Source organism: Phymastichus coffea, unplaced genomic scaffold, assembly GCF_024137745.1.
Source record: "Phymastichus coffea isolate CEN01 unplaced genomic scaffold, Cenicafe_Pcof_1.1 PCOF00145, whole genome shotgun sequence".
NCBI lineage: Eukaryota > Metazoa > Arthropoda > Insecta > Hymenoptera > Eulophidae > Phymastichus > Phymastichus coffea.
In genome coordinates this window covers 349,018-374,394 of record NW_026706956.1, presented here as the reverse complement: position 1 = coordinate 374,394, position 25,377 = coordinate 349,018, and the positions used below count along the sequence as shown (strand labels likewise).

Here is a 25,377-nt window from a genome sequence, read left to right as displayed (position 1 = left end):
AGGCTTTACCGGAGGCTTTTTGGCACTGTGTTTCTCTATGAAAATGTCGTGCACATTGAATGCACGAATAAATTTACCTTAACGCCCTAGAGAGTTTGTCGTAGTTCATATTAGGTTTAGACTTGCGTTCGCCCCATCGCCTCGCCACTTCATCGGGGTCGGTCAGCTTGAATTCGCCGTTCGTGCCTTCCCACGTGATACATGCGGCGTTGCTTGAGTCCGACAACAGCTCCAGCAGAAATTGCCACAACTGGATCTGTCCACTGCCGGAACTCGCCAGTCTGCTGCTCGTTGCTCCGAACATCTGATAAGGATCTGCGTGGAAATCGATGATATTGATAATGATTGCTATACCAGTTATATTTTTTAGATACTTTACATGCCAAGTAATTTTTCGATTTTGATTGGTCTCCTTCAATATTTGGTAATTTCAAATTTATTTCGATTGTACAATGCAACGTAATTTTGCAAAAGAAACATTATATGACTTAAGGAGAACTTATATTAATTGTAGATTTTTTAATTTATTCTTTCCTCGAGATGCTCCAAGAACTTTTTCCAAGGAAAGATTTTACTAAAGTAACTAAAGACATGTTTTTCGGAGTTCTAGGTGACTTTTTCATCAATGCTAGATACAACTCTCTAATATGAATTACTTGAGATTTTTAAATATTTCATTGTTCAGGAAGTTTGGACTACTGATCATTAATTAAGACTATCTTTCATTAAAAATAAATAAAAAATTAGCATTTATACTCCGACCACTATTACGGAATCCTACTTAAAAACGATAATCGTTAAATCAACTCTAAAGACGCTCTCGTACAAAAGTGTACTAATTTGATCGTTCATATTCAAACTACCACAGATAAATTAGCGACGATAGCATTTTTCACAAAAGAGAGAGAGAGAGAGGGAGAGAGAGAGAGAGAGAGAGAGAGGGAGAGAGAGAGAGAGAGAGAGTGGTGAAGTTTGCAATTAAATAAGGCACAAGCGTGGAGAGAGTCCTTTTGGCGAGAGTAGAAAAAAATCCAAGCGCGGGGGTAGAGAACCGAAAATTATTGTGATCCAAACGAACTTCTATTCTATTGTGGAAGGGTAGCCGCGATTATATCCTTTGTGCCTTGGGCAAGGAGAGAGGTGAGGACACTCGAGTACTGCAAAGCATCGACGCCAGTGATGACGCATTGTAAAGCCCTTTTTTAAGGGGAACGCCGACGACGACCGAGTCGAGAAACAAGCGAACGTAATAAATGTGTGTGTGGGCCGGCTGCGATGCTACTCAGAATACGACGTGTGAAAAATATGACGATGCGCGATTTTATACTTTCTCTTTCTGCGGCAATTGAACTATGTTGTGGTGTGGCAGAGGGATGAAGCTCGTAATAGCAAAATCTTTAGCTAAACGCGGATGACAAGGCTAAATGATCAGTAAAATTTGTGTGGCTACTAAACAATGTAGAGGATAACGAGCTTACTAGAGGAAAACGTCTCGACGAAGAAAGTCGTTATACCTTTGATTCATAGGGCTGGTAAAAAGAGAAATCCAACTGGCCTTGTGAGCTTAACCAGTAATAAAGATGAACGAAGGGAACAGGACAAGAGAAATCAGTAGTAATTTGGGAAATGTGTTTTCCACTATGATAATGATTGTTACTACACGAAGAGTGATTTACTAAATATACTTTTTTCTTTAATATTATTTTTAGTCGATTAAAGTTTGATAAATTCAATTTTTTTTTTAGTGACGATTATTTTTTTGTAATGCCGACTACTTTGCTTACTATTTGATAAAATATACATTTAATTACAGAATTCTTATTACATTTTATTTTATATATAATGAACTTCGGAAAATATTGATAATTTTATGAGCTTTTAGCTATTGAAGTAAAATAAAAAATCATGACCTACTCTCATTACTATAATTCTAATGAAGTGATAACGATTATTTTATAGCAATGCCTCGCGACTACGACATGACCACGATTTTCATTCCAACTACTACATTATACTGGTGTCCGATAAAAGGCTAAGATTATTCGTTGCTATCAATAATTCGTACACTCAACTTAACAATATTATAGGAAGATCTAGTTTTTTACTTGAGTTTGAATTTTTAATTGTAATTTTTTTAAGCTGAAATGTCAAAATACAGTGTTGAATAAATATTGTAAATCAAATGTCGTTTTTTTAAAAATTTTGACTTGCTTACATTTTATTTAATATATCTAAAGGCTACGTTTTTGTCATGAGCTGCAGTCAAGAAAAGAAATCAATCATCTATAATTATGAACATTTTGAATCATGAATCCAAATTTAAGTATTGATGATGTGTAAAGGAATTAAAATTTTTATTTTGTCGTACGTAATTTGAACTTTGCCAATTAGTTTAGTAAGTCATATTTTTGAATCATGTATTTTATTTCGATGGAGAAGTCATAATTTATCTTTGAGTGGAATTTTACTTTAAAGTGTAATTAATCTATTTGCTATTCTTTAAATAAGTCAAATAATACATTTTTAGTTAGGTATGATTATTCAGTTATTTTCAAAAGCTTACTTGATAATGCGAGATTAAAAAGCAGTTTTAAGTACAGATTTTGATTGCCTATATTGCTATGAAAAAGTAATCCAATATTTTTATCAAAATAACGATCGAATTTACTAATATATCACGCAGTTGATATTATCAGTAAAAACGATTATTTTGATACACTACTACATTCAAATTTTAAAATTAAGTCAGTGTTGTTGATTGCAATAGTAGTTATCAGCTGAAGTTTGAAACACAAAATTAAATTATTAATAATTAGTTTTACTGTATTTTTAAGAAAAATGTGCATTATCAACTATATTCTTCATATGCACGATGCCTTAGAATCAGAAAATAGACTTGTATTATTGATACAGCAACATTGTTATACTCATTAAAAAATCCAAAATAAATCTATTAAAAATATATTAGTGGTTATAATTCTCGTCGGATTATTTTATACAAATATAAAATTCATTTGTTATTTTTTTAAAGTAATGATTATCATTTTCAAGTAATGCTTCAAAATGAGTCAATGTTAATACCACCACTTGCTGCAAAAGATCCCGAAATCTTATAAAGTTAAGGTAAGACTTTGTAACCAACAAATCCGTACACTATCGGCAACATCATGATATTTATTTTTTCTGAGTTTGAATTGTAAACTCGAATTATAAAAGTACGATGTTTAATAATAAATAATGCTGATGAAATAATTTTGTTATTGAAAATCAGCGATGAATCATTGAATCAGAGCGCTTTTGATGTTTTCTACACCATATACTAATTTTATCGTGTATTTTTGGATTCACATACTATACTTAATACCTAATCCAAACGTTGATTTTGAATATTGTAAAGATCGTGAAAATTTCAGTAAGAAAATGAAGTACAATATAGAGATTGCACTATTTATATTTGACATTGTTTGTAAGTGTAGCTATTCTTGAATAATCTTCATACAGTGTAAATTTCCAGTCAATCTCATCAATCCAGAAGACAAATACAATGAGCTTTATAAAATTTTATGCATGGAGCAATTATCAATTAACAAGAAAACATATGACTGCTTGCTGTAGTGCGAACGCTCCTTGCTGTAAAAAACTGACCGACACCTTACGTGCCAGACTGCATTTGCGACACTGACAAAAATCTGAATGTGGAGCATTACGATGTATGTGCATCTGACTAGAATTCAAAAGCCGTGTAAAAGGGGGTCATCGAAAGACGAGAGAGACGAGGAGGGAGAAAGACGAGTGAAATCAGAGGCAATTCGGGTGAGCGACGACGAGAAGTGCATTATGATTGCTGCCGTGGGGAAGATTTCAGTTGTATTGCGCGCGATTTACCTCCTCTTTTGTCTGTCTCGCTGACTGTTCTTGTTTAATAGCACGAAATATATGGTTTTTGTGGATTAGTCAGCTGTAACATTTTTTTTGGTCCTTTCTGCCAAGTGAAACGAAGTAAATAAAAATAAGTAGCTCCTATTTTTTTCATAGATTCCTGTTACTTAACTGCAAACGTCCTCGAATTACTTAACGATGCAAAGTTGAATTAAAAAAATTCTACTTTATCTCAATTGTCGCGTTCGTAAAGAAAGTCCCGTTCTTAAAATTCTCCGTGAGCAATCAACCGGAATCCTATAACAATCAGACAGCCGACTACTGGTATCTACCGCTGCGCAAACCTACGCCTATGCAACAGCATCGAGCGAACCTCAAAGCATGCGTTCAACCCCCGAGTGCGCAGCGGTGATCGGCTTTCGATCGAAGCGGTAATTCACTTACTAGTTAATAATGGGTCGAAAAAGGAAGCGAGGATGGGGGAGGGGGAGAGCACGCGGTTCCAACCCATTTGTATGAGGGAGAGAAAACTGCTTCGGTAGTGGACGTTATATACGTGCAAAATCCCAACTACCGTGACGTTATATATCGACTCTTCGTAAACAAAGTCTCGAGGGGTTCTAATTGATATTGGATTGGAGTCGTTGTTTTATTTTATTCATACTGATTGCCTGGCTTCTTAATTATGACTACTGCACTATATTGCAGTTAGTCTGCGAGTTCGTTTTTCGTGACGATTCATTGCTGCATTGTTGTGAATAAATGTCAAGTGTTGGGATTGCAAAAAATGATAATGGAAATTATTATGAGATTAAGAATAGTTCTATTATAATAGTAGCTGTATATTAGATTTCAATTACAGTCAACACTAAAAAAAAAGGGACTGGAATTTTTTATCCTGGAATTGGAAATTATTATTCTCTCTCTTGTACTCTCTCTGTTCTCGGTATAATTTATGTCACGCCACCTCGTGCGTCTATAAGTTAAAAAGAAATAAATAAGATAACTCTGATTGTGCATTGACGCTTACTAGTCAATTCACAGACTGTAAAAGCACAAAATAGCACAAAAGTCGATGGCTTTTAAAACAGGCATGCTTTAAAGCGAAGCCAAAGAAAGGCCAAATTACAGACTCACGCCCCGATGTAAACACACGTGGCTCGATTGTAAGCGAGCGCGGCCAGCTGTAAAAGCGTAATTTTCGGGCGTGGCGCGAAGAGTGAGAAATCAGGCCGACCTTTTGCTGGTCGATTGTTACTAATCGTTAAGACCTTATTGGGCTCTTTGTTCGAGGTGTGCGTGTGCATTTTAATAGTATGCGCAGATCAGGGCGAGATTAAGGGTTATTTTATTTTCGAATGCGCTTACCAGGTTGCCTGAGGTGTGAGTGTGAGTCCAGTGCCGATTTCGATAGGCTACTGCTGTACCCTAGAACGAGAGAAAGAAAAAAAGGAATAGCGTTAATTAATGTGTATTGATATTAAAAACGATTGAATATATTGATGACAACCAAACAACACGTCGTACGGTGGAAGTTTAACGTAAAACATTGCGGATTATAACATTGCCGACAGTGTCGAATAGCATGACGCCAAACGTCGAGTAAAATCTCGCATATCTCCGGAAATCTTTAATAGTGCCCCATATACCAACGCCTAGCAATGAAATCCGAGTAAACCGACCGAGACAATCATCCGTGACGTCGCCGACAAGTCAATATCGCCTTGCGTCCCGAGAGAAGACAGAGAGAGAGAGAGAGAGAGAGAGAGAGAGAAAAGAGAGAAAGCGCACGCACAGTCGGAAGCTCGCTCGAGCGGGAGAATCCGTTAAAGAGGATTTCTGTGTAAGCAAACACTGCCTTGAATGGCTACTGTGACGCGTTTGTCTCTGTATAGTTCCTCGATTTTTTTTAAGAATAATATGCCAAAGATTTTATCAAAATGCTTTTCTGTGTAGGAATGTATGATCAAGCAGGTGATTTGCCGTTAAGTGAAACCAGGCAGTTTTAGTCAGACGGATAAAGATTTTACATGCATAGAACCGGCCGTACGACTAATTGTATACATAAGAAATTTTTGAGATCAGTAGCAGATAAAGACAATGTTTTAAAATAAACTCTGGATGGTTCAGTTGAAGAAAATTCTTGCGAATTCCCAAAGCAGCTCAAAGGAACACCTAACGAGCATTCAATACACCTTCTTCACACCGAAAGAAGAAGAAGAAGAAGAACAAAGGAGACATGTGCGCAAGTACACGAGTAGCGGAAAAGTTTGCTAGAAGAGCAGCAGCAGTCGTCAAATTGCGCGTTCGCAGTTTGAAAGTCAAGAAAAGTATAGTGTTAGAAGGTGCTTGGCGATTCCCCCCCCCCCCCCCCCCCCCCCCCCATCCTCTTATTTTGTCGCATTGTGTGTGGCGCGCGCGTGTGGAGTGCAACGGTGCGGAATGGCGGCTCCTTTGATCGTCTAACGCGCAGTCCGAGAGGAAGAAGAAAAGAAGCCCCGACTATAACGGGATTACCTCACAGCCCCGCAGCTTGCCGATCGCGTAATTGTTCGTGAATGCGACAACGGCCTGAGAAAAATCAAGAGCTAGGCAAGAGGGTTGCGATAAGATAAGGAGTTGATAGGATATGTTTGGGAGGTGTTTGAGGTTTTGTATTTTGTTGATTTTCGAGCGAAAGATATCGATAATGTGTTTTTGTCGATGCGCATACCTGGATTGTTTAGCAAATGGCGATGACTTATTGCGTATTAAAATAACTGTGTGATGCATTTGAATTTCTACGATAACCCAAAATTATTTAAGAACGAAGAAAGAAAACTGCCAAATCAGGGTAATCAAATTGGGATCGAAATGTCTGAAGAATAACGCACAAAAGGCGAAGAATCGAAGCGTAAGAAAAAGATCAAGGGCCGTTGGAAAGGCGCAAAATAAAGCCCGCGGCTGGTCTGATTGCGGGACTTTCTCTTCCTTCCCTAGGAATTTCAGTTTCTCGCTCTCTCCCTCTCTCATCCTCTCCCTCTCTGTCTCTCTCGCTTGTGCCCTTCACCCAATCATCCTCGGCAAATCGAATTGTTTTAACATAGCGCACGAGGGAGCCAGCTGCCACTTAAACTCGGCATCTGCTGTCCACGCGCCGCTCCACGGCAATTGTATTTTCTCGGAAATCAACGAGAAATAAGCCAGGATTACGGCTATTTCAGTTGTAGTTGCCTTTTTTTCGAGGTAATTATCGCTTGGAATTGATTTTCAAAGTCTGACTAGTCTCAAAGGTATGTTATTGAATCAAACACTAGAAGTATTCTGTAGAGATTTCACAATTTACAGGTTTGAACGTCCTGAAATATTTTTCAGTTTATAATTTCCACTTTTAATAATATCAATATTCTTAATAATATCAATATTGCTTCATAACATTGAGCGTAGTGGGTGCGGTGGGGGATTCATAGCAATTTGTAGTAAACAATTATTTGGTTACAATGATGAATTTTTCGAATTATTAAAAAATTGTAGCTTTTAATAATTGCTTGCAAATAGATTTATGAATGGCGCAAATTATATGCTTTTTTTATAACAGGTTTTGAGTGATCGTTATTGCAGGTGTAAAAAAAATATCGAAAATAAATTAATGGTCATATTATTTCATGACTTCCTATGATTAGTAAATTATACTTTTTATACAATTCTCATTTTATAATGTAAACACTTATATCATGCTTACACATAATCTACTCTATATACTTATTAGCTTCAACACTCAGCTCATAAATTACTAATACTAACAATTATTGGCCCACGCACGTCCTGCCATAATGACAATGTCACGCGTAGGTAAACGATTTCTGTACGATAGCAATACTAAATTTCGAGTATTAAGCAAGTGGCAGGTGATGGTCTGCAAGTTGTGGTGCATTGTATTGGAGAAAAGGTGAATTGCATTCGTTTGATCGAAACTGTATCTAAGTAAAATGGAACATCGTTTCGCATAGATATTGATTCTTCAATACTCATTAAATTTTGTTTAGTTAACATAACGGTTTTTTAATTGAATATAAAACATAAAATAGCATTTATTAGAAAACAAGATACTATTTAACATGGAAATTTCCGAAAAAAATCGATAGGAAAATAACTGATCTGAAGTATTCTACATAAAACATTTTTTCATGAGTAAATAAATATTTAAAAGAAATATATATGAAAGATTCTGTCCATTATTAAAAAATGATCAAATGTACGATAAGGTTATATAGAATATTTTGTATCAATTAAATTTTGTTAATTTTTCTTTAAAAAGATATAAAGTCATATGATATTCCATTGTTTAAGAAAATAGTATTTTATTTTTTGTGTTTAGTAGAAAAGAATTATGTTAAATAAATAAAATTTAAAAATTGATGTAGAATAAAATCATGTAGAATCGGTATCTGTATGAAACGAGCCCGGTTATCTGGGCATATTGATCGAAGAAGCGTTAGTTATTGGTCGGTCATGCCATTCTCTTCCGTCGCCTGACTGATGATATAAATGTGTACAGCGTACGAAATTTTTCAAGATTGTTGTACAATTTGCACAAAGTAATAATCATTTTTATCGCGGTTTAGGAAATTAATTTGATCAAAGCAATATCCCTAGATAAAGAATAGAAATAATTATCCTCAGCAAGAATACACTGAACTGGTCAGACACTTACTAATACACACTGTGTATAGACAAATTATTTGCGATAGTTGAACTAAATAAACTATTGAGGAACTTTTAATCAAAATATTATAATCGAATATCGAATATACGAGTACGGCGTCGACAATTAAATATCGGCAAAAATGCTGTAAGAAAATTTCGTAAAACCGAGCATATAATTGAGTGATTAGATCGATAAGTCATTATAAGTAGGGTAAAGCTTGGCTAAAGTGCATAACACGACCCGCTGTTTCGGGCGTTTCACGCTCTATACCTGCGAGAGACGAGATTCTACAACCACACCACCCTCCCATATATCGCCATTGTTTTACGTACGTGAGCGCGGCACGTGCTTGGCTACTCGAGCGGCCCCTCGAGTATAAATCTGAACGCTCGCTCGCGCGCGAGCGTGACCAGGCCAAAAGTAAAAGTCCCGAGGCAGCCATCCGGATTTCCGCTTGGCGCCGTGTGGCTTGGCGACTTCTACTTTCTCTCTCTCTCTCTCTCTCTCTCTCTCTCTCTCTCTCTCTCTCTCTCTCTCTCTCTATTTTTTGTGTGCGATAGTTTCGCTTTTTTACGTTCGACTTCATTTTTCGCAGTTCAAGCTCGTTAAATGAGCTAAAAGTTGAGTAAAAATGGGGAGTTACTATTCTTTAAAGATTTTGCTAAATGTGAAAATAAGTGTGGCAATGAATCACCCGAATTATTATTATTATACATTTAGCTTTTACGTTTTGATATGGTGACTTTGCAGTTTAACATTCTATATTTTGTGAAAGTGAAAATGTGTCTTACGGTAAATCATCACAGTTAGCCACGCATCGACAACTAAATCAACTGCAATTCATAGTAGTGATCCGAGTCGAAACTATAAAGCCATAAACTGTAACAAGTGAGCGTGCGTATTTAAAATTAAAAATCGATAGCACGCGACTTGAACGCCCGAATCTACAACTCTTCGCTCTCAATAACAGAGTCGTATGTACGCGACGGCTATCGCGCCGCTGCGCTTGAAAATCGAGTGCCTATCCGATATCTCCCCGGCAACATATAGACGTAGTCGGCGACCCCCGTACGATGTAAGAGCGCGAAAAGCGCGCGCGCGAGAGAGCGATGAATAGGAAGCGATACGGGCGTCGGCGTCGGGGGCTGCTGGCAGGCGACGCGTGAACGTGTCACGCATAGGCACGTGGCCGAGTGAGTGAGCGGGAGAGAAAAATACATAATACGTCCCGCGGGGGCCGAATCCGGCAATATGCTCTCGATCATGCTCTGCGATTATTTCTTATTCTTTCGTGTCCTCTCGCCTCGATTCCGCCTTTCTTATTGTTGCCAATTCAATGTCGTTGCTTGTCTTCGCTTTTCCCGGTCGTTTGATTATTTTCTTTTGGTATTTTGTTTATTGTTTAGGTGTATTATCATCGAGGCTTTAACGATATGATTTGTTAGGCCATTCGTGGCTAGATGACGAAATCATTAATACGAGCGTGTTTTCGAATCTACGCGCGCGATCGACGTGAAAAATTTCGAAAGAAATCGCGAAAGTCATTGCGCATTCGAGCGACTAAAACGCGTTCGTAGAAAGAAAAGAGAACCCAGAGAGCGGACGTTCAAAACAAGGCATAAATCCACGGCCCACTTAAGCCGTAAAAACCGAGCAAAACTATAAAACTCACGGGCTTGCTTGCTTTACCTCGCCTCTTGCCCCTCGCGCGCGCATTACGTCACTCTTAATGAGATTTTCCCACATACGTACAGCCCTAAAGCTATATAATGAGCAGTCCACTCGACTACCAAATTGACCTTTAATCTGGCTCGCGTACGTAGGCTGTTTTTTTTTTTCGTCGGCGGTTCGCAGGTGCTGCTGGTGGCGCGGAGGTAATTACCATGGACGCTGTCGGTAGCGGGAAGGAAGGAAGGAAGGAAGGAAGGAAGGAGGAGGCCAGTGGAGGAGGTAGACGAATGGTCAGATATCCGAGATCGCGCGATAGGACGCTGGCGCGCATGCGTTAAAGGCCTTCGCTCGCGCTGCTCGCTAGCTTGCTTTTGATTTCTAAGCTTGCGAAGGGGCTCACTACCGACGAATGTTAAGTATGCGGATTCGGACATTACGTCACTTCTCGAGACGATCACTTTTTTTTCTCTACTGTAACGGCGTTAATTTTTTCACGGGTGATACAATATTTATGTATAACTTTTAAGTCTAAATGGGAAATTAAAGTCAGGATTTGATCTGCAATTCCATAAAAACGATTGCCAATAAGAAACTTCTTTGGTTGTCTTTAATGTTTATCAAGAAATGCTACAACCAAAATTGTTTTCGTGATACAGTCTTTAAATTGCACGTCAATGGTCAATTTCTGTCATTATGTACATGTTTCTCCACTCGCGATATTTTTCATTGTTCATTTGTAGCACATTTCCACGGGTTCAATACAATTTAATTGTTCGACAAGTTTTTTCTGGATTTATTAATTACCTATACTAAAGCTTGCATATGTTTTGAAAACTTTTAGTGTTTCAATTGCTTTTCTTTAATCCAGTTCTCAATATCGAATGTATTCGTCATTAATTTTGCCAAAATGTTAGTATTCCTCTTCTCTACGTATTATAGATTTTTTTTAATTATCGTCATACATAAATTATCTACAGTGACATGTAGAATAGAATAGGTTATATATTAAAATTTGATTTAGATGGAAAATTTTAATTAGTATTTGTTTCAGTATTAACACTCAAATGCGTTTTCACATACGTTGCAATGAAGTACATTTCTATAAAAACTAGAAACTTCTTAGATTCAAGTTGGTGCAAATATATTTTGAAAAATTGATTTTTAATAGTCAATGAAATATAATGCTGTTCGTAAATATTTAATGTAAGATATACGTGTTACAGAGTGAAAAATACTAATTGGTAGCTAATAAGCTAATAAATAAGCTCAATAAGAGTCGTTCAACTTCTGTAAATTGCAAAACTTTAATTTGAAAAATTAATTTTTCTGGTTCTATAGTATAAAGCCAAAGAAGCTTGCATCTATCTATTTTCACTCTGATTTAACTGATTTTTAGTAGTAGAACGATTCACTCGGTAAATTTTATTTGATACGACAATAGCTTTGGAAGCCCAAATTTGAAATCATTCACTTTGTCTCCCACATCGCGATGGATTCTTCTATTCCCTATTTAAAACTACCACTATAATGTATCCTTGCGGATAAAAAGAAGGTGCGAGACTGATAAACTTTCAGTCGACGTGGGAGTCAATCGTTCGCGGGGGGTCAGCCAGCCGCGAGGAAGAGATACGCACATACACATGCACGGTCGGCGTTCTCACACGCGTCGCGTGACTTCCCGGCGTCCCGCTGCGTTGCTCTCTCGCTTTCTCTTATGTATAGCGTTGGGGTGAGAGTTGCGCGTTCGCGAGTCACCCCGCAGTATATATATCTTCTCTCTCTCCTTCTTTGTTTCGTTGTAAGCTCGTTACTCTTGCTTTGACTGACGATTCGCCTTTTTTTTTTGCTGTGCTGTGCCGCTGGCGCTTTGATTTTACGCGCGCGAGTTATTGGATTTTCTGGAAATCGCTACTGTTTTTTTGAAGCTGTTGTCACGGGCTGATCTCGTATATTTTTTTGCATAGTTTATTTAGTTTTTACTTTGTAATATGATAATAATAAAATAACGAATTTTACATGATACAATCAAATTATAATCGAGATAACTGCTGCTAATAACTTTCAAGATTTAGTCATAAAATTTAAGTATTTTATTGATAATATAGTCAAATATAGTAAATTTAGATATATATAAATTTATATATATATATAGTAAATTATCCATTTGACACCTGACGAGAAGTTTATACATACTAAATATAAATTTTGAAGTATTATTTTCAACCCTATTAATCAAAAAATTTATTATCTAATGATAAACCCAATGATGAAGTTTCAACAATTTGAATTTCTGATTATTGAAGCAGTGAGAAAAGCATCAAGAAATTCATCATAATTATAATTTCGATATTGAAATACTCTCAAACAGAAACAATTTCAATTGTCACTGAAAATTATGAAAAAATAAAATCAAACACTTTCGAGTACAGCATGCATCAAAGATAATGTTCACGAACGCATGTTATGCACACATATAGTAGTTTCATCTCGACGCGTTTGCATAAGGTTCTTTTGTAATTTCAATTTCACGGGCCGCCAATGAGCCGGCCGTCAGCTTTTCGCGCCCTGCCACTGTCACACGTAAGCCCTGAAGCTAAACTGCAGTAGCAAAATGCTCGCGCTTGTGCCGCGACAAAGGAGAGATTGAGATCAAAAGAGTTTACCAGATAAATAGTTGTGGTTTGATTAAACTACGCTATTATTGCGATTGTGGCTTTCGATATTGCGAATAGTTAGTTTTTTTAAACATTAATATATCAATTAAATACGAAAATCTATTCAGAATAAAATTAAGCTTATTTCATTACTAACTATCAAAAATAAAACATTTTTATAGAAATCAAAGATTGATCTTATACGTGATTCTCTATTATTTTCTTATTAATATATTTTTGAATGAAATTATAATTAATTATTAAATTCAGATAATTTATTATATATTACGTAAATCAGATTGATTGTGGAAATATTTCGAAATGTGCCCTCTCTAACTTAAAATACGTATTATTATGATCCGATACAAATTTAATTCTATTGTGATATATCAACGAACTTTAATAGTGATTGTAAGCTTGCAGCACGAACTAAATGAGAAGAAGTTTCATTTAATACCATCGAATATCTAATTCACAAAATCTTGTAATTAAGATATATTGAGCACACGTTGCTTCAGAAAGAATCTCCATTCATTTTACTTTCGCTACTCACATGTGCTATAAATGTCCGAAGAGCTTCCAGATCCAAAGACTAACGCAAAAGAATCCACAATGATGCCCTAATCACATCTTCTCTCAACAAAAGAGAGTAAAAAAAGAGAAGCTTCGCGAAAGACTTCTCTCTGAAACAAAATCAAGAGCAGCAAGCGTAAAAGCGCTTGGTGCCGTTTATAACAAGCCGCCCGCGGCAGTTGAACGTATATATGCAATCACGGCATAGCTTAAGGGGATGGAAAGAGGCGAGGTGGCTCTTGACGCTTCTATGCGACAAAGGGAGTTCTGCCACAAACGACTGGACCAAGCCAAGCGGCTTTCTACCTGGGCGTAAGAGTGAGAAAGCTTTTGAGCAAGCTTTTCCGTAGCCGCGAGCTTTCAATTTTCTCGCGAGATCTTGACTAAGAGAGAACTGCGGTAATGGAGAAGTGCGTTTTTGCTACGTTTGATCTTGTGGCTTTCGTTACCGCTTGCTTTTCTTATATACTGCGCTACACGTTCAGGCTGATCAGATTTTATTGTGATTTTCTTAATTAATACTAATGCTTTTCGCAAACTACTAGATCGGTTACATGCTTAGTTACACGAAAAGGATTTTGATTCGTTTATAAATTAGAGATTTATTATAAATCATTTTGGGAAAGAACGTGAATGTAGATTGAAGATTATTACATATTCTATCTATTAGATAATTTATGTATTTAAGATAATACATAAGTTGATGTTATTTTTTTAAAGTTATTCCTAAAAAATGTATGGATCGATCAATTAAGAATAAGAGAATATATGATAACTGAATGGTATAAAATTTAGAATAAACAACATTTTTTAATAAAGTATATCTCATTGGACTCTAAAAATATGACGTTCGATAGTTTCGCTTTGTCGTTAATAATAGCTGAAATCATAATCAGAAGGAAAATTAATTAATCGAATCAAATAATAAATTCTCAATCAGTTACAGGTAATAATTTCTAGTAATGATCAAGCGTATGTCTTTCCACATTGTGTTGTGAGCATTAAATAGTTATGGTTGCAACATATAATTATATAAATGTTGATAATCCTAATTATACACTTCATAAATAAAAGTAGAATCCTGTTTTGTAATAAAAATTCTGGAAATAATGGAAAAGCTTTTATGAAATTTGCAAAAAAAACTTGTAAATTATTATTATTTTTCTAATTAGATCCATTAATAAAGAACTAATTGATCTATAAAAATGGAGTCACTTGGTAATAGCCACATAGTTAATGGTTTTTAAGAATCATTTAATCTTCCATCTCATAAAATCACAACCCACAAGGACGAAAAAAAATAAGTAGAACCCCATCGTTAAGCATTAATAACGCATATCTTAACGAGCAACTCTATGATTCAAGAGCGAGGCTCGCAATCAAAGCGTAACGCGACAAAAAATAAAAAGAAAATTGTGTGAAGAAGTGATAACTCACCCTGTCCAGGGGCCGGCGACGTGGCGTGGCTCCAGCCGCCCTTGTACGAACTACTTGCATCTGCAACATAAACAAAAAAGCGTTAATTAGATTCCCGGGGGCGTTCTTAGCTCGTACATCCTTCTTGATTTTCATATTATGGAGTTTAGGTGTTGGGATTGATGATAGCATTTTTTGGTATGATGAGCTCGTCAACTTTTTTTCTATTCTTCGATAACTGGATAGCTAGTGTAAGCTTCAGTTTGATAGGAACGATTATAACTTAAGCTAATAACTTAATTCATTCATTTTATGGCTTATGACACATTTCGGCAGGATATGTGTCGAGACCAATTTTAGTTATATGTTTAGAACTGTCAATCAAAATTCCAATCATGTTGACACCAAAGAGACAGAAATTTCTTTTTTCAATTGACATTAACACTGACATTATCACTAATATTACTATGAAATTACACGTTAATGCTACGATTCAAATTTTAGTGAAACTAGTAGTTCACATTGTAACCGTTGCAATTTTTCCATGCAACAGTAAATTCTACTGTGACCGAAGAGAAATCCCTTGCTAATCGCGAATGTCAACAAGAGGTCCAGGTCAATATGTTTTCTTTTTTCCTTCGACGAAGGGTCGACACGAGCAATCGTCGTATATATAAAAATGAAGGAGCCTGCTTTTGGGAAGCCAATGTTGCGCTATTCTTGGAAGCGATTTTTTTTATTGTCCTCGCTTCGTCGACTCGTCCCCTTATTCTCCACGTCACAAGACGGGCGCGCACACGCGCACTTGTTTTGCCGACGACCTTTCCCTTTTCACGATCTATCTCGACTTCTCTTTTTCACTTGCTGCACATATTATGTGACGCGCGAGGGGGATTCTATTTTTCGAGATTGCGAGGCTCATGATTTTGTCAATTTTGAGAAAAGTTCAAATAGTTCTGAAAATGACTCTTTATCTTGTTGCACCAATTATTTATCCGTTAAAAATTGTCAAATAAATTTAAATAAATGAATGCACGTAGCTCACTTAAAGAACCTCCTTTAATTGTTTATAGTTCCATCAATCACAGTACTTACCTCAAATACTAATATTTTGTTGCAATCATTCACAATGTAACGATATATGTACCGTGTCACTGTGTATTTATATGTACGGTATGCTTCTAAAAACAAATTGTAGTCGATATATAGTTGCAACCTAGGTGTTCGTTGTTTTGTAATTTTGAAAAAATGTTTCATTTATTTTGAAGGTTTATTTCTCAGTTTTTTCATATGAGCTTTTGTAGAAAGAATTAAGAGACTAGTCATATATAATTATTTACTACATGAATGACAGAAATATTGAAATGAATGTTCATTTTGATACTATTTAACTCTGTATAAGATTAGTGTGAAGAAAACACACACGTATAAATAAAGTTCATGTTGTTAAGTTATCAATTAGGTGGATCAAACAGCAATTTTCAACTGTCTCTTTAACAAAATTATTTTTAATCGTTTAAAATATGAAGTTGAATATCTATATATGATTAACTATAGCAGAATACATATGGATATAGCTAATAAAAATTACTATTCTTCATCTACCACATACGATGAATATTTAATAAAAAGCAGACAGCAAATAATATTCGCTTTAATTGCAGCAGTAAATAAATAATTGCAGTTATCGCAACTTCCAAATGATTACTATTATAAGTAATTTCTGAGCATCTAGCTACGAAATATTTCAATCTTCGATAAAATGACAGTATTGAACAATCGTTTTATATGTACATTACATAAGTGGAGATTTAAGAACTCTCTATACATTTCCATATCTGTCTTGAAATTCAACACGAGGACATAAAATTGAAGACGATGTCTCGCAATTTAGATCATTCATTGTTTTACTTGCGACGCACTTGCGATGCGATCGCACAACACGTACGGAACCAAGTTGTTTGCCGACAGATATATTTTCATTTGGCAGTTATTGGCATCGCACGGCAACTATAGTAGCAGCAGCCCCTGTGCCGTGTGTTTGCCCTGTGCGAGAAACCCGTCGGCCGTCGGCAAACAGACCAAAGCGCCGCAGTCCATTAATGAAGCCTCGGATTTCACGTTTCCGTGTTTAATGCACACACATAGACACGAGTATGTGTGTGCTGGATTGACTATTTTTGGGGTGGAAAAGTAGGAAAAAGTGAGTGAGAGATGTCGTGGATTAAGAGACGATCAATGAGTGTTTTGTTTGCTGATTGGTATACCATGATCCGTGCAGAAATTCTTTTGTTCTTATATACAAGAGGAAGCTTAGCCTTATGGATTTTTGATATTTTGTTTAATGTTTCCAAAAAAATTTTGCTAGTTGTTGTCTTAAGACTGCACTTAAGAATTTTAATTTAATTCTTGATCTAATGTACGTGTTAAATCATTTTTAAATATTTACATGTAGTATTTATAAAAAATCATTAAATATAACATTCAGAAATTTATTATCATTTCATGTATGAAGTAATATAGTTATAATGAAAGTTTGTTGCGTTACATCTATCGGCTGGTACGTGCACTAAATTAAGAGTGATATTGATCTAACACTCTGAGAAAGCTATTGAAATTGATATATCTTATATTTATTTGTTTATGGAAACAATACATCAATTTAAACAACAAGGCGTATCTCGATCGCGAAATTTATTGACAAACAGGGGATACCAGTGGTTGCAGTAAAATATGGTTGCCGTCGCTTGAGTTACCAACCCCTCGATTCATTCGGCTGAATCACATGGCATAAATGCCTAATTTGAATGCGTAAATTAGCCTGTAAAGCACCAATGTTTTACACGTAATAATTTATTTACATTTTATTTCTGAGTATTATGCAGGCGCGAATGAAAACAAAAATATCGTGAAACACGCGAGTCGCAATTGGATCGGGTGCTCTGACTACAGTCACACCAAATGTAAGATAAATATAAAATCTTGAGCGTAGAAGAGGAATTAAAAGTAAAAAATTTGATGAAAGAACGTACCGGCGAACAACATTGATAAATTGGTGAAAGCAGTGCTGCGCGGTAACTCGGCAGCGGTGGTGCCGCTGGCCTTGAGGTCCAGCATATCTTGCTGGCCCCGACCTTAAAACCGCGCCGATCAACTCGATCGACACGTGCTCCCACCTCCTCTCTTTGCTGACGAAAAAATCCTTAAGTCTCTCTCTCTCTCTCTCTCGCTTTTCCAACTTTATTCACTCACAAAGAACACTTCATAATCTTAGCGTCGCAAAATGCCTTTGCAAATGTATTTGCGGGCAGCACGGAGCCGCGCGCGGCGCGACGTGCGGGAAACCGAAAAAATCCAAAACCTTTCGCCAACGTTGGTGTTTACTGCTGGACGAGCGGTTATACAGTGAAAGAGAGAGACTCGCCCTCCTGATGTCGAAGCAGACGACGACGAAACCCCCAGCAGCAGCAACGCCGACGCCCCCATCACGTAGGCGGAGCTTTGGAAATCCCGAAGAGCGAGCGAGTTGCGCAGCGCCTGCGCCCTTCAGGAAATTGTTTTAATTTGGCCGCTTTCGCGCAGCGGCAACTACCACCACTGCCACCAGAACGCGAGCGAGAGAGAGAGAGAGAGAGAGAGAGAGAGAAGGACAGATCTCAGAGTGATGAGCGAGGAAGGAAGGAAGGAAGGGGAAATTTTTTTTCCTCTCTCGTTTTTTCTTTTTTTTGCGCGATGCCCGTTTTTCCAACCGGATATTCGCTCGCGAGGTTTTGCTCTTCCTCATTTTCACCTTATTTTTTTATTCTTCTTCGGTGCAGATTTTTGCTCTTGAGTGATTATTGGATCGCTATGGGAAGTATAAGGGACGATCTTTTAATTTTCAATTTTTGAGATACACGAGTGAAATGATCGAATACTTGTTCGAGATCGATAAGCCAGTAGAGAGTCTTTTATCAAAGTTACCTCTGATTGATCGTTTGTAGTTTAACGAATGAAACATTCGATCTATCGCTTCACTTATGTTTAATTATAAAAATTTTGTAGTTAAACGCATCCACACCGATATCGAAAGCTAAACCGCAGTACCTTTCTCTTCGCGCTTATCATAATATGATATGATGACCATTATTATGGAATGAATACGAATCGCATTACTCGAAACGCTTTAAAAACTCAATCTTCCTTTTAAATTGTTGTTCTCAATACTTCCACAAAACGCATAATCATCGAAAGCTTTGCAGCCATCTGAAAAACAATACAAAGTGCGTCGTGCTAAAAAAAAAAAAGAAGGCAGCCTCGCTGTCTCGAAATAAAGACCAGGGCAGGCAAGTGGCTATCGTTCACGACCCCCGGTCGCGCATTAATTAAGCGCTGTGATTCACGCTGAGCCGAGCCCGGCCACGCTGCTGTCTGCAGCCGTCGATCGGCCTGATTGCATCGCTTGGCGCGTGAACGAGTGCCACACGAGTGTCCGTGTGTGTATATGCGTACATACTTGAACCAAGACGAAAAAGGGTCGTAAGTGTTTTCTAGTCGTGTAAGGCACGTGAGAGATATACGTATCGCGCTTATTTGCCGCGTTTGTTTGATTTGATCGGCGCCAACCAATACAACCAGCACGGTAGTGGGATGTATCACATTCGCAGGACGAATATTTACAGCGCGTATGCAGATTGGGAACCATTATTTTTAACGTTCGTGGAATAGCGAGTCGTGGTCCCGCTCGATAATGGGCAAAATGTATATGGAACGTAAACAACCTATCGACGACAAGCGGTGTCTTGAGCTCGCGTATAAAACATAATCGACTGCCTCGGAAAACACGGCCCATTGACTCGCGGTCCGAAGGGAATGATTTATCAACGATTCTTTCTCACCGTGCGCAACCCCGGGTGCACCTCAGCGCCACCATTAATCACTGGATTTTTCACGCTAATTGCGCCTCTATCACAACAAAAAATCATTCCCACCAACTCAGAAATCTCAGACATCGGACAAAAGTGAATTTCAGCCGAGGATTTATGGCGCGCAGAGAGAGAGAGAGAGAGAGAAAGGGCGCTCGAGAGCGATCGCGCGTTAAATGCGGCCCCGTGGCAGGGCCGCGTGTCGTACGCGTGCCGAGCGCACATATGATCGCTGTCGCTCTCTCTCTCTCTCTCTCTCTCTCTCTCTCGCTTTTTTCTCTCTCTCCCGATGGACTAGGGAGATATATATCGGCAAATAGAGTGAAGTGTTACGCTCTGCGGGGACGAATGGCAATAAGTGTCGATGTTAATTAAAATTGTTGTTTCGTTCGGTGGACCATCGGAGAGACTATTAGCTCCGAAGGTTTATAGATGGTTAGCTCCGAATTCGATGGTTGAGTGATTGTTCGATTAAATATTTAGCTACGTTTTTAAATTTCAGAAAATTCAATTGGATGTTACGCGAAACCGGCCGATTCTTGGAATTCAAAACAATGTATACGAAATAAATTATTGTGACGCGCTAATTTTCACAATTATTTGCAGCGAAATTATCAATGTTTCTTTTGAAATTCAGACCAGTCACGAGTGCCATAATAATTTTACTCTCACGTTACCAAACAGCATATTTTCACGGGACAACTCGACCATGCATTCTGTAATGATTATCACCGATCCCATCCTTCACTCAGTGCATATCCCACGTGAACTCACATTCGGAAGTGTACACAAGTTCCCACAATAAAAGTCCACTCAAGCCGTATGTCTCCGCATCGCCACTCAATTTTCACGCTCGACCGCTCGATCCAAAATAAACGCGCGGCATACTCATCGCGCGTAGCACAATGAGAACAGATCACGAGCCAGCACAGCGGGATACCTGCTATCCCCCTACCCTACATGGGAATTATGTAATTATCGCGCTCTCAAGTACGTTGACTTTTCATAAATCACGCCTCGTTCAATGTCCATTCGATAGCTATATTCTCTCTCGTTTTCGGTCAGGGGTTGAAATCCGAGCACCGTGTGCCGCCGCTGGCAAGAGAGATAAAACTTGCTCTCCGACTGAGATACAGATAAAGTAAGCCGCGTGTAAGTAGTGGTGTTATACTTGTCCTACCCGTCCAAAAAAAAAGAGCATTGTATGCATGCAAGTGTCAATTGAATTGAAGTTATCCGCCGAAGGGTCGCGCGCACTGATAAGCCCGTCGTGTGTCTTCTATTGAATTTCTTGTAATGCAGATGTCGCGGTTTGTATGAGTGAGCTCGGGTATCTGAACAAAGTGATTTTACACTACCGCGTGCATTGAGACTCTTTGAGATTGAAAAGGTGTCTTGAAGATCATTTCGAACGCCATCGCGAATGATTATCCAGCTCGAAGGAAGAACTGCAATTTGATGTAAAAGAAATAGTTACGTTTAATTGACATTTAAATAAAAGCTCAAAAGCAAGTTTTTCCTTTGCCCTTCCCCCCTACCCCTCGATATTTCTCTTTAACCAAACTGTAAAACATCGTCGGTCACTTATAACTCTGAGAATTTTTCTTTTCATTTCTTTCTCACTCTCTTGCTCGCTAAAAACCGAGAGAGAGAGAGAGAGTGAGAGAGAGAGAGAGTCTATTATTTCCGCGTGCGTAATCGAGGGGGGGATATTGATGGTTTTTTGGGCTTTAAACAAGCCAATCATCTGACGCGTGGTCAGAGAATAGTAGTACATTATCCCATTGTTAAAAGATGAAGGAAAAGAGGAGGGGAGCGGCGTAACACGATAAGAAGCCGAAATGCCACTTTGTTAGAGCCAGGGTGGAACTTAAGGGCCTTTGCGCCTACATCTTTTTCCTACGTGTATGGCTGCAAGATATCTTTCCGTTGTTACGCCCCTATCTTTTTCCATCCCTTCGAGCGCGTCATTTCGGGTACGCGCGCTGTCTATAGGTATACACCTACACAGGTTTGCGGGCGAGTGGCTACCGGACGTTTTGCTCACTGTGTGGGTGTCGAAAGTAGCCGACACGTCGCCGAGAGCGCAAGGCGCAGAGATGTCGAAAAGAAGATTTTTTTAAAAATCTTTTTGAAAGTGTTGCTGGCTTAAAAGAAATAAATGATATGGGAAATCGCAAACTTTCGTATTAATAATGGATATCACACACGATTTCCTCGTTCAAACAACAAGCAACATTTCAATTCGCTAAGAAGAAAAAAATGTCAACTCGCATGAAAACCTTCCGACAGAATCATGATAGTAAAAGATTCTCTCTCTCTCTCTCTCTCTCTTTTTGCTCTCTATCGCTCTCCCGAGGCATTTTAAAGGGACAATTTCGCAAACACACGTTCGACTGACATGTTTATTCGCTGCGCCCGGCACTTTACACTTTGCACACGAGCCCAACTCCCTCAATTGATTCTTTGCCAGCCTCGTCGTCGTCCTGCCGATTACCATATACTCTCTGTTTGATCAAGGCATGTAGCTCGTCGTAGCATTTTACTTTCGGCCTTTGATGTGGTGAATTTTCGTACGCATTTGCTGGGCTGTCGGTGTTAAATTCACTCCTGAGGTTTAGCTTTTTGGTGGATCGTTATTGAATTAGATGGATTTGCTTTGGGAAGATTCGCTGAGTGACATTTGATATCTTTCCTTCGACTAAGAAAAGACTACGATTATAGCGATTTACTACCTTTTATCTCGATACGATCACATCAAACCAGCTCAAACAAATCAAAATGCAGTAAACTACACACTTTAATTCTCGTTTCTTTTTTCTTTGTTCGAATCTATAACTTTTTGATGAAAATTCCACGCCGCCTTGATTGAAAATTTTAGTCAGGCAAAGAGCCTCATTCCCCGTTCTCTCTCTCTCTCTCTCTCTCTCTCTCTCTCTCTCTCTCTCTCAACTGCTTTCAATCCTACTGAGTAGGAATTTCGCGTGCGAGTGCTTCCTCATCGATTGTACCTTTAAAGCGCGCACGGGTCTTGAGTCACGATCGTGGGAAAGACGTACAACTCGTAGCTTCAGTTATTATGATTGCGATTGCAGGAACACGCCTAATGCAGATAGAGAGATGATGGTAATTTCTCCACGTCGCGCGGCGGAAAAGTAATATTGGCGCTAGACGACGTGACGTGTCTACGGTTTTGATCGATTGTGGAAATGCTTGTATATTAATAGTGGATATATTTTGTTTTCGATTAAGGGGTTTAGCGTTGGCACTGAATTTCGCATATGGAATTTTACACTTAAAAACGTTCAATCAAAGATTGAGCCAAGATTGAGCCAAGTCTCTTCTTCAGTATATGCTAATGCCTCTATTATTTCTCAGTAGGCATTTCGGCTCGCTCCATTGAGAGATTGGGTCTTGTTACAAGTAAAAATATCGTAACCCGAATTTACATAGCAAAGTACCGAAGTAAAATCAGCGAACGATGTTAACGTAATACGTATTATAATAAGTTCATGTCTGTGTATTTATGCGAGTGCAAGCTATGGATATTTACGTCCGTATGAGTCTCTAAATGTGTGTGCGCGCGTGCGTGTGCGCGTGTGTGTGTGTGCAAAATGAAACTACAGAGTGAAGTATTTATTGCATTACTGTGCGAGCGCAAATATTTCGAAGGAGAGCGACATGCCTGATCGCAGTTATATTGAAACAGGTGGCAATTGGCTTAAAGCATCTCTTGCCCATAAAATTGTGCCGTGGTCGTGATGTCCAATGTCAGCTTTAAGGGGGTAACTCCTTGTAGGATGTAAATCTCTCGGCGAAGCTTTGTTTCCAGGAGTTGCAGGTTATTCATAACGGTAATATTAAGATCAAAGGGTCAAGCTGAACATTGGTAGACATGCCAACGAAGGAGCCAGCGAGAAAGAAAACGCTAGCGAAAGTGAGGGAGGAGCCAAGGAGCTGACGGCTAGTAAGGCCCGATGGCAAAGCATTGTGCTTGGAAAAGCGGCGACAGAGACAAGTAAAGAGGGTAGATGACTTACTATTTAGAACCTTGTACATTCGTTCGGGATTTTCCATCGTAATGGGAGCTTTTATGCCTTCAGTATCAAGTAATTCTTGCGATTATTACGTTTGAGTAACTATTAATAAGTTCTGTCAAAAATATACTCAAGTTTATTAACATTATTCCTGATCATGCGTAATATCTTTAGTTCTACACTAATCATAAAACCTTGCAAATGATAATTAAAATGTAAACTTAATACCACGTACTATACTAATGAGTGATTTTCGGTTGATGAAATTTGCTGTGACTACCAATCACAAGACGAAAGATGTTAATTTTTCGTTATAATCATGAAGCATCACATGAACCAAATGAATAATCGATAACAAAGTTGTACATAAACGCAACGCAAGTGAAATATAGGATGAATCCATCTATCCATAGAGAAAAAACAACGAACACAGTGGCATGAAACCTCGAGTACTCATCATTGCAAGGTCGTAATCCCGTCACGCCGCGTTTAAACGAGCCTATGCAAATTCACGATAATTAGCCCTTCTCTCTGTCTCTCTCATAGTACAATTACACACGTATTCCTTTGTCTGAGCTATGCGTTCTTCCGTGACGTAATTAATGGCCATAGAGAGAGAGAGAGAGAGAGAGAGAGAGAGAGATATGTGCAAGTAGACTCGGTCAAAAGGGAAGATATTCAGTGAAAAAGGAGGCGGCAGCAAGAGGTGTGAGTAAGTAACACAAGGGGATCTTTTTGTACAGCCGCCAAAGAAGATGCTCGAATTGATGGCCGTGTTTGCGAGAACTTGTGCTCTGCGGGATTAGCTTGGCTCGCTCGCTTTGTGTTTGGCTGCTGAGACTACGAGGAGGAAATGAATACTCTTTATTACTGCGCGAGCTTTTTGCCTTGCTTTTGCACGGGGGTTCGTTCTCCTGTTTTTCCTCCGTCTTCCTTGCGGCAATTATTATTTTTCGCTGAATTGTCGCTGATAGCGAATTTAAATGGATTGAAAAAGTGTTCGTGTTTTTCGGATTTTCGATCGCTCATTGCACAGGAAAAGAGTATCGATCAACGGTGCCAAATATTAATTAAAATGGAAACGTCGCGTAAAGTCGATTATCCATCGTTCGATCAACGCGACTACGTAGAACGCGAACAGGAGGCGGGAAAACCACGAAGGGTTACGCAAGCATAATCCCAATAGCGGCGAATAATATAAATTCGGCTTGCTTCTGCTTGCTCGCGTGTGTCGCGTCGTCGGCGCAGACTTAAACGGAAGATGGCGGCGACGGAATGGAAATGAAGGGAGATAGCGGAGGGCAACCCACGTCTTTGCCGGAAACGTTGCTGTATTGGTTTAAGATGCAATTATTGAGATGCCAGGCCTGCCTGCGCTCGCATGAGAGTGTGTCTGTCTTTGCTATGTCTCTCTGCAAGCAGCTCCTACACGTCATTAAGATAATTACCATTTCGTCTCATCTTCGCGGGGACTCCAGCAGGCAGAGCTCACATCACGGCTCGGCCATTTTTGTGACGATCAAGTGCATTCCTCGGGCGCGTTTATCTGATTTTCT

The 25,377-nt window shown here is 38.5% G+C and overlaps 1 protein-coding gene across 3 annotated transcripts in view; it reads right to left on the bottom strand.

Annotated features, from left to right (window-relative positions):
• LOC131672180 (transcriptional regulator ERG homolog) overlaps nt 1-25,377 on the bottom strand; it is a 47,288-nt gene that overhangs the window by 3,263 nt on the left and 18,648 nt on the right. For 2 of the 3 annotated variants that reach the window (XM_058949235.1, XM_058949234.1), the window contains exons 3-5: nt 14,902-14,961; nt 5,248-5,307; nt 78-315 (exon numbers count right to left, since the gene is read on the bottom strand). In XM_058949235.1, coding sequence (XP_058805218.1) covers nt 78-315; nt 5,248-5,307; nt 14,902-14,961 — 358 coding nt within the window. The remainder of the gene's footprint in view (nt 1-77; nt 316-5,247; nt 5,308-14,901; nt 14,962-25,377) is intronic. The other variant, XM_058949236.1, reaches the window with a different exon arrangement.